At 34.5% G+C, this 20,378-nt stretch overlaps 2 protein-coding genes across 2 annotated transcripts; one reads left to right on the forward strand and one right to left on the reverse strand.

Moving 5' to 3' along the window:
* Positions 1-7,676: 7,676 nt before the first annotated feature.
* Positions 7,677-13,557, forward strand: LOC145635490 (AP2-like ethylene-responsive transcription factor AIL5). The gene is made up of 9 exons (XM_081686776.1): positions 7,677-7,884; positions 8,131-8,467; positions 8,964-9,046; positions 10,581-10,589; positions 11,351-11,439; positions 11,707-11,780; positions 11,869-11,919; positions 12,368-12,444; positions 12,625-13,557. The coding sequence occupies exons 1-9, from the start codon at positions 7,677-7,679 to the stop codon at positions 13,236-13,238; spliced, it is 1,542 nt and encodes a 513-aa protein (XP_081542902.1). The 3' UTR covers positions 13,239-13,557.
* Positions 13,558-14,387: 830 nt separating this feature from the next.
* Positions 14,388-20,356, reverse strand: LOC145635491 (VIN3-like protein 2). The gene is made up of 4 exons (XM_081686777.1): positions 19,871-20,356; positions 18,213-18,888; positions 15,918-16,216; positions 14,388-15,744 (listed from the first exon to the last, which is right to left on the reverse strand). Exons 1-4 carry the CDS (start codon positions 19,890-19,892, stop codon positions 14,642-14,644), a joined length of 2,100 nt encoding a protein of 699 aa, XP_081542903.1. The 5' UTR covers positions 19,893-20,356; the 3' UTR covers positions 14,388-14,641.
* Positions 20,357-20,378: the final 22 nt, after the last annotated feature.

A 20,378-nucleotide genomic window follows, 5' to 3' on the forward strand; every position in this document is an offset into this window, starting at 1 on the left:
AGGTGGGTCGCGGGTTGGGGTTTCATGACACACGACACGACACACGTTAGGTAGGGTGGGCCGGGTCGTGGGTTGGGTCGGAGAAGTTGGACACACTAGGGTTAGGTTCGTGGGTTAGATGGGTCGTGGGTGGGTCGAGCTGGGTTCGTGGGTTAGACGGGTCGTGGGTGGGTCGAGGTGGGTTCGTGGGTTAGGGTGGGTCAAAGGGTGGGTCGAGGTGGGTTAGGGTGGGTCGAGGTGGGTTCATGGGTTAGGGTGGGTCAAAGGGTGGGTTTGGGTTGAGTTGGGTTAGTGTGTTAGGGTCGGGTGGGTTCGTGTGTTAGGGTCGGGTGGGTGAAACGGCTAAATGGGGTGTGTGATGTTTTAATTTTTACAAAATTAACAATTTGATGGCTTGCTCTTAATTAAGATGCCTACGTATCCTTATATCACAAAATAAGGAATCAAAGCCAACGTAGTTCTTATATTGTACTTATTTTGGAATTTGGGGGAGGAAGGGGGGCTTGGACCTATCTTTAGAAAATTAAAATTTAATTTTTCAATTAAATTCTAATTTTCGAAAAATAAGTTGCCTACGTATCCCGAAAGAATCAAAGCCCACGTAGTTCTTAGCGTACCTGATTAAGACTTTTCTAGCCACCCATGTTTGTTGCATCATCATCCCCGGAAGCTGCATCATCCGTTGACGACTCCAATATCATCACAGGATCATCTTCATCGTCTTCGTCTTGCTTTAAACCTTGAGTTCTTCTTTCAGCTTGATCCCAATCTTTCTTACAAACACAAATTTGAATGCTTTCCGGAGTTAAGCGAGATCTTTTTTCATCTAACACTCTTCTACCTGCACTAAAAGCAGACTCGGAAGCAACTGATGAAGCGGGAACTGCAAGTATATCTTTTGCAATTCTCGCTAATATAGGAAAACTTTTTTGATGTTCTTGCCACCATTTTATAATTTGAAAGCTGTTGTTGGTCTCATGTTGATATGACAAATAATCATTAATAGCAAGTGTTGAAGAAGATGATGATGAGAATGATGTAGATGCTTTGTGTTTTTTTTTCATAACTTTATCAAGAAAACCAAATCTAGAATCGGAAGTACTAGTATTAGTTGGTGTAGCTAAATCAAAACCATAAATAGATGCATAATGATCATAAAGGTCTCCCAAAACAGATTTGCATTTGTTAATATATTCACTAACATCATAATCGATTCCTAAACTTGTATAATAAAATTCTAAAAGATTTTCCAAACCTTCAGCTTTGACACCGGGGTCAAGAATAGCAGCAATTCCATAAATAATTGGAAATTCACTAAAATAAGTATGCCACTTACGTTTCATGCTATCAAGAACGGGACGAAGTTCATCAATCTTCATATGCTCTTCGATGGTGTGAACAACTTTAACACACTCAATTACTACTAAATGAATGTTAGGCTCGTAGATATAAGAGAAAATATGAGTTGCACTATCAAAAGCATTTAAAACATCACGAACAAAAGAAGCATTAGTCCATTGACTTTCGGTTAATAACTCAGTAGGATCAACACGAGTCTCGTTGTAAAGTTGGGTCAAAATATCACGATACTTTATAGCATCATTCAACAAATTGAAAGTAGAATTCCAACGGGTAGGGGTATCAATAGACCATTGTCTTTTCTTAAGACCTCTTTCTTTACACATAGCTATGTACTTTCGTCTAACTGACTGAGTTATCCTAATCCATTTTATAACTGTTCTAATTGGGTTTAGCAATGGTTGCAACTCAGCGAGACCCTCTTGAACAGACAAATTCAAAATATGAGCACAACATCTAACATGCAAGAGACTACCACCCAACAACAAATGCAACTCGGAGTCATTTTTCAAATAGTCAATACACTTTGTGTTTGCAGTTGCATTATCAAGAGACAAAGAAAAAACTTTATTATTCAAGTGAAATTCTTTTAAACAATCCAAAATACGAACTTTGATGTTAAAACCGGTATGCCTTTCTTCCATAGCTTGAAAACATAGTATACGTTTTTGAATAAACCAATCATCATCCACCCAATGAGCAGTAATGCAAAGAAAAGGTTCGCCCATACTAGAAGTCCATGTATCACTTGTAAAACTAACACGACCATCAAAAGTACGAAATAATTCAATCAAACCACTCCTATATTTATAATAAGAAGTTTGTGTATAACGTCTTAGGGTGTTTCGGGGGACACGAGTAAATGCAGGTTGTAATGCAACTTTATTAAAATGCTCAACATTTGCATTTTCACCATAACTAAAAGGGTATTCATTAGCAATAACTAAAGTACTCATTTCATCAATCATTCTATCTTTATTATAATGGAAAGGTGTACCTCCGCCTGGTAGATGGCTCATGTATCCACCCAATTGTGTTTGGACGGGCAACTTACCCCCCGAAGGACGGGGGCCATTTTCGAACAAGTCGTGTTTATTTTGCAAATGCCGACTAAAGGTTCCGGTTCCATCTCCCGTTTTCCAACTATATGACTTGTCATTTGCACCTAGCGCCTTGCAAACTAGGCATGTATACGTGAACCTCTTTGGTTGACCGGGTTGCCATCCCGGGGGTGTGACGTCAACACCGTCAAAATGTTTCCACACCCAAGAAGTGTGTCCTCGACCTCTACTTTCACCGCCACCACCTTTCATAAATCAAATTATTGAAATTAATTTTTAAACGCTATTCATGAAAATAAGCTTTTAAATTTTAAATATTTTAATTATAATTATTTAAACGCATTTTTCATGGTAATTATAAATCATAGAAAATTGGAACTAAACGAACTTTATAATCATTAATAATAGTTTTTTTCAAATATTCATAACAATAAAAATTAAATTAGAAATTACCTTGAGATGAAGGTTGAGATGTTGGTTGTGATGGAGGTGGCATAGTTGAACTCGATGATTGGTGGGAGAAATGTTGTGGTGGAGACGTTTGAATATTTTGCCCATCTCCTAAACCATAATCTCCATATTCATTGACAAATTGGTTTAAATTTTCCGTATTAATTTCATACGAAAAATTTGCACCACCACTCCTTTGGCCACCACTTCGACCACCACTTTGACTCCTTCCCATTCCTCCTCTTGAGCCCATTTTTTTTTTTTTATGATTACTAATTATAATATGGAGAAGAACTTTTTTTTTTTTTTTTTTTTTAGAATCTTAAGAATACTAATAATAATAGTAAGGAGATTTTTTTTTAACAAAAATAAAACTCTATATAACACTAAATAACACTTGAGAATTTGAGAACAATTAAGAATTTTTGAGTAAGAGAGAAAGAAAGCTTGAGTTGTGTGGAAATTTCAATGAAATGGAATTGGTATTTATAGGAAAAATTGAGGGGATGATCATACAATACAAAAAAACTAGCCGTTAACATTCTTCATCAAATTCAAAAAAAAAGTAGCCGTTAGTTTTGAAAATTATTTGGAATATGGCTGTTAGGCTAGGCGGGTTGTGCGGGTTGTGCGGGTTGTGCGGGTTGTGCGGGTTGGCGGGTTGTGCGGGTTGTGCGGGTTGGCGGGTTGGGCGGGTTGGTGGGTTGTGCGGGTTGGCGGGTTGGGTGGGCTGGCGGGTTGTGCGGGTTGGTGGGTTGGGTGGGCCGTGCGTGATGGGTCGGGTTGGGTGGGTTCGTGGGTTGGGTGGGTCGAATCACGTGGGTCGAAATGGGTTGAACGAGTTGGGCCGAATCATGTGGGTCAAAATGGGCTGGGTCGAAATGGGCTGGCCTAGAATTTTTGGACCCATGACGCACCCACCTTTTCAAACGGGTTGTGCCGGGTTGTGCCGAGTCGGATCCGGGCTGGACCCATTTGACCCACCAGCCGTGCGGGTCAGGGTGGGCTGGGTCCAACCCGGCCCACTGGCCACCTCTAACTGTACTGAACTAAAAATAAACGTATGAGAACAGGCCCTAAGTCATAGGTTGATTATAATGGTGTGTGTTATACCAATATAATTATAAGTACCTCATGCATACATCAACAATGTTAATTGATCGTGTGGTGATTTAACGGAGGATTCAAGACATTTTAATATGGCCTCGGGATGCCAAATTAGTAATTGGAACAATCTCTTGCTTCTCTTGCCTATTAATACAACAGAAATAATCAGATAATTGAACCAAACTCATTCTTGAGACTTTATAGACCTATTGGTGGGCCTATTATGATTTTAAATAAACTTTTATGAACTTGTAAGGGAACACCCCCCATTCACTTCAATTTTAAGACAATTTCTGACCTTTTTAGTCTAAAAAAAAAAAAAAAGAGACAAGGTGTTTCCCATAAATCTCATGAGACCTTGGAAGGCCATTTGAGTATGTTAAAACCTTCCAATTTGCCTTTAAATTCAATTAGCCAGTTAATTACACAAACACCTATCTTTATTAATTCAAGGCCACCAAAATTTTTCCATTGGTTTAGCCTAGAATTCGGGCTTTTATGTGACTGAATAGTGATGGAATATGGTTTTAAACAACATTAAAGACCCTTAGATTGATAGTTGGATACATTTTCAACCATCACTTGAGCTTTCGACACCAGATCTTGAAATCTCCATAAATAGTCCAATTACATATATAGTCTTCAACTTTTTTAAGCCTCTAGAGAACATTTTGGGTTTGAAATTTATTTTGCTTTGAGGTTCTTCGTTGGGTTCCCAAAGGGATTCGAGAGGCTTTCTTGGTGCTTGGAACTGCGAATTGAAGCATCACATTCATGTCTTTCTCTCACAATCATGTCTTAAAATGCCTTAGCTTAATTGCCTTGATCGCCTTGTTTATTGGTCTGGTCTAGCCCTACTTTGCCTCGGCCCTAAGATAAGCCATTGTACGACTTTGCCTCTTCACTTATTTAAGGAAAAATAAGCTTATACAAGTATAATGTATAAGGTAAGTTTAGTTACAATTAGTTTTAGAAAGATAATGGCTAATCAAAATCAATTCGCAGCTAATAAACTAAATAAGTATATCTATGTTTAGTACTCTGTAATTAGGAAAAATAAAATTAGATTAGTTCGAATAAGTAATGTTTAGAAATATAACATATGTAATAATTAGGCATTTTTTAGCTAATCTCGAGAGTATCAAAGTGAATCCTTTCAAGTCAAAGCTTACTCGAACATGCATGAGGAAGAAATGGAGTATATAGGTATATGCGGCATGCAAGACAATGTTCTTTTATTTAATTATTACGGAGTATTATTTTTTAAACCTCTAAGTTAAAAAGGATTAAAAGAAAAAGAAAAAAAAAAAAATTAAAAGGATAACAAAGTTATTGAGATAAATACTTAATTGTGGACATGAAAATTGCAATTCTAGAAAGGTCAGACAGATTAAATAGAGAGGTCATCAAATTGAATACCAAGTCTAGTTCTTGCTATATATAGGGGCGAGTCAATAGATGCATTACCATATGAAAACGTAGCAGCTAAAATTAACATGAAATAGTTTATGATCAAATGTTTTAATTGAGCTAAATTATTTACTCTTGTAATAAGCTATACAAATTGCTTACTAATCATTTTATTTGATAAAAAAATTCAGCTTCTGGTTTTGAAATGCTACTCTATGTTTCAAGCCATTTTCAACTTCCAAAATAAGTTTATTTATACGCACTTGTTACTTGCTAATAAACACGTCCTAATATTATAAAATCTAAATGTTAATGGTTTATCAATTTTCACTTAAAAATAAATACTACTTGTACAATAGATCGGATTTGCTCTCCTTATGTCCTTATGTCATGCTAAAAGCACATATGTAAAACAATATATAATCTTCATTTTAGTCTTATAAAAAAAACGAAAAAAAGAAAAAAAAAAAAACAAAAACTTCATTTTAGTATTAATTATTGTTGGCTGTTTAATTATATTATTGTGTGGATGATTAATATATACAGCGTGTATAAATTATTAATTAAATGTAGTCAGTTAAGTGAGAATACACACCCAATTTCTAAGACGGTCAATCGTTGAACAAGTGAGATCATGCATGTATAATGTAGTGCAAAGAGCAAACATAAGGTTTAATTCAAATATAGTTTTAACATTCTAAGGAGCCACGTAATACAACTGTTTAGAATATATAGTTGTGTACTTGTGTATTCGAACCATGCAAAAATGGTCTATATATATATGAAGCTACGAGTATTAACTAATTCTTACGGGAGTAAAAAGCAAAAATTTTAGGAGTATATGATTAGTATATTTAAAGCTTAATTTATTGAATAATGAGTAGATGATGTGCATGTAGTGTACTTAAATAATTCTAAATTGTTTCAAATAAAAAAAATAAAAAAAAATTCTAAATGATTTCCTAAAAAAAAAAAATTAAATCTAAATGACTTAGTTATGAAGTACTTCATACTTACTCTGTTTCACAATACAAGCCTTAATTTGACCGTGACAATTTCCAACGAAATATCTTTGACCCTTTATAAGTTTAAATTTGTTACTCCGTATTTAATAAAATCGATATTTAAACATAATAAGTTTAATTTTGTTACTCCGTATTTAATAAAATCGATATTTAAACATAATAAGTTTAATTTTGTTACTCCGTATTTAATAAAATCGATATTTAAACACAATAAGTTTAATTTTGTTACTCTATATTTATAAAATCGATATTTAAACATAATACTCCGTAATATAGTAACTCAAAAACAATTAATATAATGACATTTAATGAAGTCAAAGTTAGTATGTAAATAGTGGGAAAATAATGGTGGTGCGGAAAGAATTGAAATTATATTAGTACTCTCTTCTATCCCTTTATTAGAAGTCTATTTCTAGTACTCTATTTATTACTCACATAATAAAGTGAAATAGGTTTGTAATTTAGGGACGGGAGGAGTACTAAACAATCTAAAAATTTCAAATTCTTCAAAAACCAAATCCGTATTTAACTTGATTTCTTTGAAGATTATAAACCTACGACTTACTTTATTACGAGTAAATAAATACACTTACTTATATAATAACAAATTTTTGCTATTGTAAAAGTGAGAGTAGTAAATTATACTTGACAATAAATACAAACAATTAGCCATTAGTTAAACTGATTCATACAACTAACCAATTAGTCAAACCAGCTCATACAAACAACTACGGTGTAATGGCTAATATCTCGAATATAGTAGACCTTAACTATGTGTCAATCAAATTATTCCATTAAAAAACTACTCAAATAAAATGGACCCCAAATATATGCTGTATAGCCTATGAATGATAAAATATTTACTCCGTATGAGTGACAACAATACAAAAACAAGCTAAAGGCAGAAGAAGAAATAATCTCGAAGCATGAGCTGATTACATACATTTGCAAAGTTTCATTTAAAAAAAAAAAAAAAAAAAAAAAAAAAAAAAAAAAAAAAAAACACTCAGTGTTCTTCCCAGTCCACCGCCTCAATATCTGTGTTCTATTTCAACCTCACCCCTTTCTCTCTCTCCTCGTTTTTCAACTTCATTTTCCAACAATATACAATTAAATAAATAAACAAAAACCATTTTATATATTTTCAAAAAAAAAAAAAAAAAAATCACCTAAAAAAGGGCTTATAAAAATTTGTTGTACTACTTTGAAAAAAATTTAGATTTTGGGAAGACAAACACTTTTACATCAACCCAAGAAAAAAAAAATGGATTCTTCTGGCACACCATCCCCAGATCATAGTTGGCTTGCATTTTCTCTCTCCAACCAATATTATCATCCTCCTCCTTCCACTTCTTCTCATCACCCTCAATCTCAACAACAACACCAACAACAACATCATCATCAACAACAACAGCAACATCTTTCTCTTTTTCAACAACACCCTCATCTTTTTATCCCACCTCCTCAATCTGGTTAGTACTTACTAATATATATACTTCTCGGAACAACTTTAATCCCTCGTCTATTACTCATTTTACGGTGTCATCAAATGGGGCAAGTAAAATGAGACTAATAGACGAGGGATTATTATCTTATCTAGTGTTACAGTAACACCGTGTAACGTGGTACAACTTTGTTCCGGTATCACGTGGTGCTACTGTAACACTAGACTACTACATCTAATTTTTTACTAACTAATTTTTTTTTTTTTTTGTTAGTTGGTGATGGTGCAAGTGGTGCTCGTACGAATGAAAATCACCACGAGTTATCCTTCCTTGGCGTGGGTGGCGGATTGTTGCAAGTGGGGTTGTTTCCGACTACGGAAGCGGTTACAGTTGCTAGTAACGGTAGCGGTGGCGGAGGCGGTTACGAGCAACAACAACAACAACAACAGCAACAACAAGTGCATGAAGTTGATCATAGCCTAGTTAACAATAATATTAGCAATAAACAAGTTGCTGTAGTTGCTGCTGCTGCACCTCCTACAAGCTCAAGTAATAGGAAAGCTGTTGAAGGGTTTGGCCAAAGAACTTCCATTTACCGTGGTGTAACTCGGTAACTATTTCTACTAAAAGTCTAAAATTATGTGTTACAATTTACCTAAGTGGGTTATTTTTTTGGGTAGAGAGGGTGCATTATCTTGAATTTTAATAAGTATGACATTTTGTAATAAGTGTACAAAATTGTTTTATTGGACCAAAACGTTTAAGTACGTGTCTTATGTGAACACCTAGTCATGTCGGCTTAATTCTTGCGCTGTAGTACTCGTAATCACGGTATATCATCTGTTTGATGGTATTTGAACTAGTAACGCGACAACTAAAATTAAATTAGTTGTAGTACTCGTAATCACGGTATATCATCTATTTGATGGTGTAGTTTATTTGAACTAGTAACGCGACAACTAAAATTAAATTAGATGTAGTACTCGTAATCACGGTATATCATCTATTTGATGGTGTAGTTTATTTGAACTAGTAACGTGACAACTAAAATTAAATTAGATGTAGTTAAATTAGAGTTGGGATAATATTTGGATATTTTGTTATAGGCATAGGTGGACAGGGAGATATGAAGCTCATTTGTGGGATAATAGCTGCAGAAGAGAAGGCCAAAGCAGGAAAGGCCGTCAAGGTAATTTCATTCCTCCTTTATCCTTTCAAAAAAAATTTATCGCATTGTTTCAACCTTCATCGTTAAATACTACTCTGTACGTATATTGTATGAAGTACCATTTTATTCTAAACTCCTTGTATCGTAATTGTTGAGTCATTTCCTATTTATTTTTGTTACGATAAAATCATTCAATTATCAACATTATATTAGGAAACTCGATGATTTCCTAACTATATGTAAGTGACTATAATTTATAAATAATTGTTACAAAGGCACTTAAAAAAAGTACGAGTAACATGAAAGTGGTGAATAAGCCCGAATCTATGTTTCATGTGTCGGAAATTGTGTGCATAAAAGCAGGTATTTTCTGCATGTACTTTTTTGACCATGTTGTTTTTAGGCTTATATCCTGTTTATATTTTGACCAAACATTTTAATTTCCAGTTATAGAAATCCCAATTACTCAGTTATTCAAATTTCTTCATTAGGCCATTAACAATCAACAAGGTGACATAATCACGAAATACACCACACTCTTTTATCATTTTATGTGAACATGAGAACTTCATACTTTAACTTACACCGTGTAATCGACTTGTATGGAGTACGAGTAATATCTAAATCATGAACTTGTGTAAGATAATGAGTATTGATTAATGAACTAATGACTATTGAGCCATGAACAAGTGTAGCAAAGGTCATTATAGTTGATTCATTGGAACCCAAACCCTATTTTCACTCAAGATCACTTTAGTGCTGATACACATACAACCATTGTATGTTATCCCTACATACAACACCATTAGGAATTTGATACTTCAACAGAAAATGAGAGAAAATTAGGAGTCAAATATGTATTGAATTTAATGGAACTTGTGCTTATTACTTTAGCCAATAGAAACATGACAATTGAGAATTGTATGTAGGGATCGCATACAACTATTGTATGCGTAGTCTTTACCAGTTTTAACCTATTCACAATTGAATATAAAAACTGGCTTTAATTTGCTCATAAATAATTTGTACTATGTAAATATTACTTTTTCCGTTTCATAATAATCACAAAAGTTTGACTACAAAACTTTGACCATATTTAGTAGTAATTAAATACATAAAAGGTTGATATAATTTAATGAAGATACTCTTAATGAAAAATTATTTGCAATCCATTTGATGACTTGGTTACAACTTACAAGTACTAAAAAAATCATATGGACTATATACAAAGTACATAACACATGCTAAATTAATTTGATTGATACAATAAATAAATTAAAGATTTGTGGAAATAAAAGGCTTCATCTTTTTTGCCTTTTTCAGGCTAGAATTTGTGGTACCTCTAATAATTAAATGGCTAGCTATCCTATACATGATCCAATTGTGTTAAATGTGAATCAAATATCTCTAAATATCTTTCAATTAATTATTTAATTTAATTCCTGATATTTATTTAATTTCTGTTCGTTGCTTCTCTATTTATGGGGCCGTGGTTTACGTGCCAAATGATTGCTGATATGGGCGAACATGTTTCATCATTTCTTCCTATCTACAGTCTACTTAGGTGAGTTTATTCTCTCTACTTTATATTTGTTCTAATTAATTCTTGCCATTTATAGACTAATTTAAAAATACATGCATACCCTATTTTATTATTAACTTGAATTGTATTTAGTAATAATAGTGTTAATATCAATATTTACTTTCAATTACGTAATCATCTACTATATTACGAAGTACAATGTTTGAATTCTATTACTAATTCGAGTATAAGTTGGCCTAACGCATCCTTCAGAATGATACCGTGTAGAAGATATGACACATCATGAACTTGACTTGCCTCGAATGAAAATTAAATTACGGAGTACTATACAATAAATTAAATTTTTTTCCGTCTCTAATCATATTTTTTTCCCTTCTAATATACGGGTTTATTGTAAAAACTCTGTATTATGGATTATTACTAGGGCATTTTCGTTCCATATTATCTCTACATGTTTAAATGTTAATGTTAAGAGTGATGTATTCTCCTAAGAAGAAAAGAGATCATGTCAAGGCATGTTATGTACTTATGTAAATCTGTATCATCTCAATAATTTAGTTTAGAAATAATTCATCAATCAATTATTCAAGTGTATCTTAGCTTGCAATTAGTTATTATAATTTTGCATGGATCAGTCAATCTTTACGTGTTCTTCCTGCAAAAGAAGTAGCGCAAAATCTTTATGAAATCTCTGTTATTTTAATTGAATAATGAATATATAAGATCTTATTAACAACTTATGATTTTGAATTATCTGATCTTTTATCTTCCTATTTTATTAGGTGGGTATGATAAGGAAGAGAAAGCTGCAAGAGCATATGATTTAGCTGCCCTTAAATATTGGGGTCCAACTACAACCACAAATTTTCCAGTATGCACATTTTGTTTTTAAATTATTGTACTATGTTATAGCATTATTTTTTTTTTTTCCCATCGTTTTCCACTAAAAAATTATTATAAATAAGGCGAAATACACAAGAAGTTGCCTTTTTCTTTTTATACTTGGTAACTTTATACGTATTTTGCTTAACTAAATGTACGAATACTTGGTGTATGAATGTATGTGTCCATCAAATAAACCAGCCGTCTGATACAAGAATTTGCGTTTTTTTTTTTTTTTTATCAATTTTGAAATTAGATATCGGATTATGAGAAAGAGCTAGAGCAAATGAAGGATATGAGCAGGCAGGAATTTGTGGCTTCACTGAGAAGGTGATAATTTAGCATTCTATATGTTTTAGGATTATTGAGGAATTCATATGATTTTTGTCATTTTTACCAATAGTGATTTTGTTTACAGGAAAAGTAGTGGATTCTCTAGAGGAGCATCAATGTACAGAGGAGTCACAAGGTATGACCATTTTTTAGCATCTTTTGTTTGTCTCTGCATTAGGCTATTAGCCAATCATTCTTCCATCTTCGTTTGTTTCTAAATAATACACTACATTTTGTTAAAATCTCGTTCTACTAATTACAACTATAATAACCTTTATGTTTTTAAAACTATAATTTTATTTATGCGTAATAAGATATTGTTGAAGGTGTCATCAAATACGTAATATGAGAAAGTTCAAATTTTCCTCAATCTAGAATTTAAACTCCGTTTTTGGATGGTCTACTACAAAAAATGTGACATCATTTAGGAAAAAACGTAGTATTATAAATATGGTTACGCATTAGAGCACGCGCGTTCACCATACATATATGATATATGTAATTGGATTATTTGGATACGTACAATTTGTTGTGTTTATTTATTTGTACGTATTTTCTCCTTGTAACATGCGTGTATGTACTAGGCATCATCAGCATGGAAGATGGCAAGCAAGAATCGGAAGGGTAGCCGGAAACAAGGACTTGTACCTTGGAACCTTTAGTAAGCTCGCGAAACTAATTTATTTACAAAATTTTTTTTTGTACATACATGATACGCCCTCTAATTAAATTACAAATTTTTTTATACTTCGTACATACATGATACGCCCTCTAATCAATTTTACGATATTTTTTTTGTACATACACGTTTTTACGTGATTGTGTTCTTTGTCATTGCTAGGTACTCAAGAGGAGGCTGCTGAAGCCTATGACATAGCAGCCATAAAATTCCGGGGCCTAAATGCCGTGACAAATTTCGACATAAGCCGGTACGACGTGAAGAGCATAATTTCGAGCAACCTTCCCGTGGGCGGTTTGTCGAACAAATCAAAATCGTTACCTGATCACGAAGAAATCAAAACCCTCGAAGGCATCAAGCCGGAGTTGCCACTAATACCGGCCCTCCCTCACCACCAACCGTCAACCACCTACAACCACAACTTTATAGGGATACCCTTAAAGCCGGACTTCTTGTCGCAAAATTACAATTGGCCCGCCCTTGGGCAAGTAGAGAACAATGAGGGTGCACTAGGGTACACAAACTACGGTTATGTTCAGCAACAAACCAATGGCAACGACGGTGTTAGCCCCGCGACTAATGGTTATGACGGGTACGAAGGTATAAGTAACATTAGCAACAATAATGATGACAATAATAATGGTGATGTTAGTGGTAGTAATATTATTAGCAATAATAATAATAGTTGGAACATTGTTGCACCAAATATGCATACAATGCAAAACCCCAAACAAAATGTATCAGTGATGCAGACACCAATTTTTGGCATAGAATGAATGATTTTAGGAGAGAGAAAAAAGAAGAGATGTTATGTGAGGGAATCAGTGCAAAAAAAAGCAGGTGAATTTGGGTTAAATTATGGGTATGTTTGAAAGTTTGAATATGAATATTTTGGTAAGACTGACAATATTGCTTTTGACAGGAAGCTGACATTTTAGTGTTTTTTGTCTGTTATTTTACAATAGGACATAAACATTTTCACTACTAGTGTTTTAGCGTCTTTCTCCTGTGCTTGTTCTTGGATTTTCATTCTAGGATATTGTTGGTTTATATATAAATATAGATATGGATATGAATTACATTATGATTTTAGTAGATATCTTGTTTTATGTATATAAATTAGATAATATATGTTGTGAGCAGGTATTTGCCTTTGAAATAATTACATTAGTTTGGTATTACTTCAAATTATATTTATATATACAGGGTATCTGAATTTATATTAAGTATTCAGTTTGCTTAAATAACAGTCAAGGTAAAGCTAATATGCATTCGAGTGTGTTGCTGAGGAATAAAAAGCTAAGTAATTCGCGTTATGAAATATTTCATAGCACCCTCACAGATAACCTGTTAATCCGTTATCAAATGACTTGAAACTTTGAAAGGAAGAACTTATTGAGCACATAATATGGCCAAGGTTGTGTAGTTTTCATGACAGTATAAACTGACTAATGCTTACTTTTCAACATGATAATGACTTGATTTACAACTTGCCAACTTAATGCAAATGAACATTTTACGCCTCATGAAGATGGAATATTGATAGTTATTGCATGCACAATGAGGGGCAGTGCGCGAATCCAACTCATGCCTTCATGTTCCGTCTCATGCACATGACATCAAACACCGGCGTGTAAAAGATAAGAGCCCCTTTACACTCACGCCACTCATGCAGTGGCGTGAGACTACAGAAGGACCAACACCAGCACACCTGAGTGTTCGATACATGCATTGCACTGCAAAGCAGCTCTCAGGTTATCTATTGGAGAGATGAGGGGGATTTGAAGAGAGAAATAGGAAGAAAGGCAAGTAAAAGCCTTTGAAAATCAAGAATATCAGGTTTTCTGAGTAGGTTGACTTTTGAAAGTACAGAATTTTACAGAATCATCACAAATTGTACAATTTTCTATAAAGGGAAATTTACATAATGGAATCAGAAATGCTAATAATTTTATAAATGAGAGACAAATGTTGTTAAATAATTTATCAATGGAAGAATGGCTGTTAATAATAACAATAATAATGAAGGGACAGGGGATGCAGCATGCTAGCATGCTTCCTAGAGGTCCAAAAGAATTAGTATGACCCGAGACTTTCCGTTTGGGCTCAAGGTCAAAAATAATGGGTAACCCTAAAATTAGGACCCTTCATCCCGAGTTACCTATTTGCACGGTGCAGATCAATGCCAAAGCTTCAAGCAGAATCCTGGGGGAACAACAGGCAACTTCTTGCTCGAGATGATTTCCTCAAACGTATCTTGAAGCTGCTCTGCGAGGGAGGCAGGGTCATCATTGAGGGTATCGACAAAGGCCTTAACAATCCTAATTTCCTGTGGGGTAGCCCTAATGCTGTACCATGTTAAAAATTTCTGCCTGAAGCTTTTGTCAATATGGCCCTCACATTCGAGCCAACGTATCATTTTAATGTAGTACTCTAAGTTACTCTCAGAAGAGTCGTCTCCAACACATTCCTCCTTTTCCCGTTCCACCTTCCTTTTCTTGGATGAACGTCTTTCATTTGCCTCTTCCTTATTCAGCCTGCCATCTTGATCCTTGTTATGGGATTTCAGGGGGCACTTTTTCCCACTGCCTTCTTTCGAGCTTTCTTGCCTGCAAGGAGTTATCGGCAAACTAGTTTCTGGCCTCACACAAGGTGTATTGGTCTTCTCAGGACCACTAAATCCAATGTCAATGCTCATGGCTTCACCTACTTGACCATCAGGTGAGTGTTTAATATCAACTTTCACAGCATCATATTGATCAGAAGAGTCAAATTTCCCCGTTGCATTATCCTCATCTGATGCAGAAGAAGGATTTTGATCATTACTGCAATTAAAATAGTTCTCGTTTTTGTTCTCGTTCAAATTACTGCAGGGTGCAGTATTGTTTGTTTCATCTTCCACAGAAGACGGATTAGAAAGAGTGCTGCAGTTGGTTGCTGGGCTCTGAATTCTTTCCATAGTTGAACACTTGGCAACCTCATCGGTTGAAATACTAGTAGTTAGTCTTACTTCTGATGAGCTCAACTCTTTGGTGTTATCAAAGCAGATAGCCCTAAAAACATATTCTGTCGCTGGGGAAAGGCCTGAGACTATGAACCTTGTTTGTGGAGGAAACAATGTACAAGTTGGCTGTTCTGGTCCTTTCCTGTCATTAGCCTTCCGATGCCACAATGTGTAACCCACATTCTTCTCAGATAAACTATCAGGACCCAAGACCACAATGACAGATGTCGCATTAACAGCTTCAACTCTGATCATACTAGAAGCTATTTTTCTTGAACCTGCCAATGGAAGAAAGACGTCATTGCCTATTATGAAATCTATTTCATCAGAATTCAACAGCAGATAAGCTTAGGAATTCACATCATCACCCATCAAAAGAATAACAGAGTATAACATATTGGATTCTTCTTCAAAGGAAAAAAAAAAAAAACTGTAAAACATATTGGATTACCTAGGTGCAATGGTGTTTGATGATACATTGAATCAAACAGCTCCACAGCAGAAGCACAGAGTCTCTGAACTTCTTGACCTGATGAAAGTCGGTTAACAATACCTCTACCCATCTTAACAGGAACACCAGTTAAGGCACCTACTTCTGCTTCAAGTAGTTTTATGGCGTCATCAATGATATCAGAAGGCTTAAAATATTTCTTTGTTCCAGCCAGCAATTTCTGGCTCAGGGAGATACGATAACATAATATGTCCACTCGTCTAGTGTCCTTTGCAATTGTTAATTGTTTTCTCCAACAGCTAGATATAACAATAACAATTAGACACCTCAACTTTCACAGACTATTGTTCAGTTGTTGAGAAAATAACAATGACAAGCAAATAACAATAACAATTGAAACCAATACATTCTAAATGGAAAATTATTTGTCAAAAAGTCAATGACATTAAGTCCTTCAGGATGATTATGACAAATCTGATCCCTTTTCAGCGGTTAGGCAAACATTTAAATGTGATCAACTATCAGCCCAAAGGCTACCGAGATGCAGCAACAATAAGCCGATTTCTTACCATGTTAAGGCCAAATTGCAAAGAATACTATTCACCTAATAACAAATGGTGAACACAGAAATTTACATCATTTATCCCCATAACTAAATGCCAATCTATTGCAAATTTGAAAATATTATCAAGAATATAATCAGAAGGAATCCATGGTGCTTTTAGTTTTTAGTCCAATCATGAGATCCTAAGATCTTAATTTCCAAATTAAAACACAAGGAAGCCATACAAAAAATTACAGTCCACAAGATTCAGAGGAGAATCAAAGAGACCTGAATTCATCAGAACTACAGGCATACAAGCAAGACTTGTCACTTCATAAGAGCACCTAGCAAGATGATGGATAGAAAATTCATCATAGAGAAGCCAGCAAAGTTGCATTCAACCTTATCAAGTTTGAGTTAACCACTAATCGTAGCAAGGAAAGCTGCTACAGCAAGTTCAACATCTGTAGCAGCCCAGCAGGAGTGCATCATTTTGGCACAAGAGTCACATTTGTTGCTCAATCTTTCATTGGTTGTTAACATATTAGTCTCTTTTCTTATAAAAGTAAGAAAAATAAATATATGAAAATGGAGCTTAAAACTAAAACTCAAGCCATAAATTGAAATATAGTTGTTGCCAACTAACACAGTTTGCTGTTTACCCAACTCCTCAACAAATGAAATCACCAAACATCTCAATCTAACCTTCCCTTTGTGGGCGGTGCTACAGAACTAGCAGAAGTGCAAGCTAATTCCTTTCACAAAATCCTCCAAAAAACTCCTGGATTAATTGCTCGACTGGATTAAGTGATGCCTTCAAAGCATAACATTCTTGTTCCTTATTATTTCACCAGTTTGTAGTTTTCATGAATAATGCAAAAACAAATTTACTATAGCCATCAAACACCACCTTGAGTCATAACCTACATTCCTTCAATGAACCTCCACGGCTCCACCAACAGGTAGTATTTACATTTTCGCCTAGTCTGTGTCTTTCTAGCAGCCTACTTTGACTTTCTTCTGAAGCATTCTTTCTCCTGGTTGTTCATGTTCAAAAATGCCCCTTTATCATCCAAATAAAGGTATGGCAGAAATGAACTGACGTCTATAGCACCAAGGAGATAACAAAGAAGTTCATTGACTCAGCATTTAAAACTAAAGATCAAGTATCATCCATGAAAAATTCCGAATACCGTGATATATAGTGGTCAAACAATGAATATTGGGTAAGTAATCTAATAAGAGGTAAAGTTGGTCCAATATCTTTATACTCTGTAAGCGGGGTAGACCAGATGGAACTTGGAATTACATGAGATACAAAATTGGTGGAAGACAGAAACAAATAAAGTTGAGGACAGCATATTAGATCTTTTTAAACCTATCCATGCTCAGATCATCCACCACAAAAAACTGTGACATTCCGTATATCCATGATCAACAACCCAGAGATGGCCATAACCCGAGAGCACTAAGCCTAATGATGAAAAGCTTTACTGCCTTACCCAATGAAAACTCTCAAGACCTAAAAATTTATATCAAACGTCAGAAAGCATGACTTTTCCATCAGATAGGAAAAGCATGCCTCAGTCTGGCTATCAAATTGTTCACATACAACAGCAAATCAATTAAAAATAGAAATAATGTTTCTAATGAGGGGCAGATAATGATGAAGTGTCTACTATACTACAACGTATGAAGATAAGAACCTTTATAAAAAGATGGTGAAGACAAAACAGATAGTAAGCATTTACCTCATCAGATCATTCATCTTCCCGCAAGAAATGCAGTAAAAACTCCCATCCAATTGAGAAACAAGCCCATTTCTTGCAATGCCGGACCTGTCATGTTTGATAGCGCATTCTAGATGACATGACATGTTACATGAATCTCCTGGAAAAGGGGGCTCTGAGCTACACGTCAACCATAAACTAGGATCCTTGTTATCATCATACTTGTGACAGATACAGCACGTGCACCTCTTGCAAAATTTGTCCTCCTTGCTCAGTCTAGCCTTGCAAGCAGAATTTTTGCAGTACTTAGCAGTACCTAAATCACTGTCACTGTTGCATGTTGAGATATTGGTAGCAGAGACAAGAAGATGAGAAGGATTATCAGGCTTCCTTGGCTTCTTTAAACCCTTATTGACGATTGGAGGTGAAGACAATTGTCCATGAACTCCACTGTCGTGATTTACTAAACTCTTTTCAGAAACTACTTTTAGGAGGTGCTCTACGATTTTTAACTTAGTCAAACCAGTATACTTTCTCTCCTTCCCCATCTCAGAGCACAATATTTGTAAAATGTCTTGACGACTCCAAGATTGAAGCACTTCAGCAGCACCATTCGGCCACTTTGCTAATTCGTACACTATTTCTCTCCTCTCCTCCATACTCAACTTACTGCATTTCACTGGATCAAGCACAGCCCCTAAATCAAAAACATATCAAACAAAGGCAGCATAATTTACGATTAGCTTATTAAGCATAAAAAATAAGTCGTAGTGTCATGATCATAACATACAGCAAAAGTAAATGCCACAGCAACAACAAAGAACCTTTACATGTTGACAAATAACTTTTCAATCAAAGACTAGTCATCTAAATATAGGAAGATTGACCAGGCATAGTGGCAATTAACCAACTACAATAAGAATAGTCATGAGGACTTTCCGTTGATTAATCCATGAAAATCCTTAAACCCTTATTGGAAGTCAATTAAAAACTTGACTAGTAACACGACATCGAATTAACATCAGACGACGCCATAGCTGTACCAGCTGCAAATTAGCACAACATAAGAAAAGGCAAAAGAACATCCAAACAAGATGGCATGACAAAATAGTACAGAAAAGGTCAATCAATCTAGCAACCAGGCCTAACCTCGTTGACCTCAAGATACCAATGGTTAGGCAGTTACATAGCCATGTAACAACTTGTAGACTAATTTAAAGTGGGCCATGAACATCCTGGATGCCAGAATGATTCACCATCTTTATCAACATACAAACATAACCCAAAAGGCAATTAAAATGCAACTTACAGCAACATCACTAATGATATGAGAATTATTTTTTTTTTTCTTATTTTATTTTTTTGGCTTTATTTTTTTGTGGGGTTTGTGATTTGGGGAAAAGGGTTGAAAAATATTTCAGTAAAATCAACCATATTTATAAAACAAAGAATTACCCAACAAAACAAACCCAGAAAACTCAACAGCTAGATTCATCAGGAAACTTAAAACCAAAACTATATAGATCAATTAAAAATCGTATAAAAACATTACACTAAAACCCCAACATCAAATAATCACTACGATTAAAAGAACACAGCATTATAATCTTAACAACAAAGGTAAAAAATACGAAAATTGAATAAAATTTAATGAAAGTAGAAAGAATTAGAATACTTACCATCAAAAGCTGAAGAATTCATAATAACAAAGTTTGCAATCAACAGCTAGGTAGCAGGTCACCTCACCAAACCAACATTTATTAATTTCCTTTTCTGAACAGGGATCTAATCATATTATATAAATAAAAAATAATAAAAATGTTATTAACAATAAGATAATGACATAAAAATCAAATCTTTACACAACCCAAAAAAAAAATTTAGAGAAATAAATTAATCCCATAAATTTTGAGAAAAGAAAGGTCATAAAAATGGATTCTCCATGGATTGAATAAACATAATAAAAAAAAAATAATACGAATAAATTGATAAATTAATCTTGGGGTTTGGTTTTTTTTTTTTTATGTAAAAATATAAATAAAAATAGGGAAATTATGGGAAATTATGGAATTGTATAGAGAAAGTATTAAGAAACAATTCTCGTGAAGAAGGAGAGAGAAAGAGAGAGAAAGAGAATGGGGTGCGAAGAGGAAAAAGAGTTGCCTCCAAATAAAAGCGGCTGCATGT

This window comes from Chenopodium album, chromosome 6 (assembly GCF_948465745.1).
Source record: "Chenopodium album chromosome 6, dcCheAlbu1.1, whole genome shotgun sequence".
NCBI lineage: Eukaryota > Viridiplantae > Streptophyta > Magnoliopsida > Caryophyllales > Amaranthaceae > Chenopodium > Chenopodium album.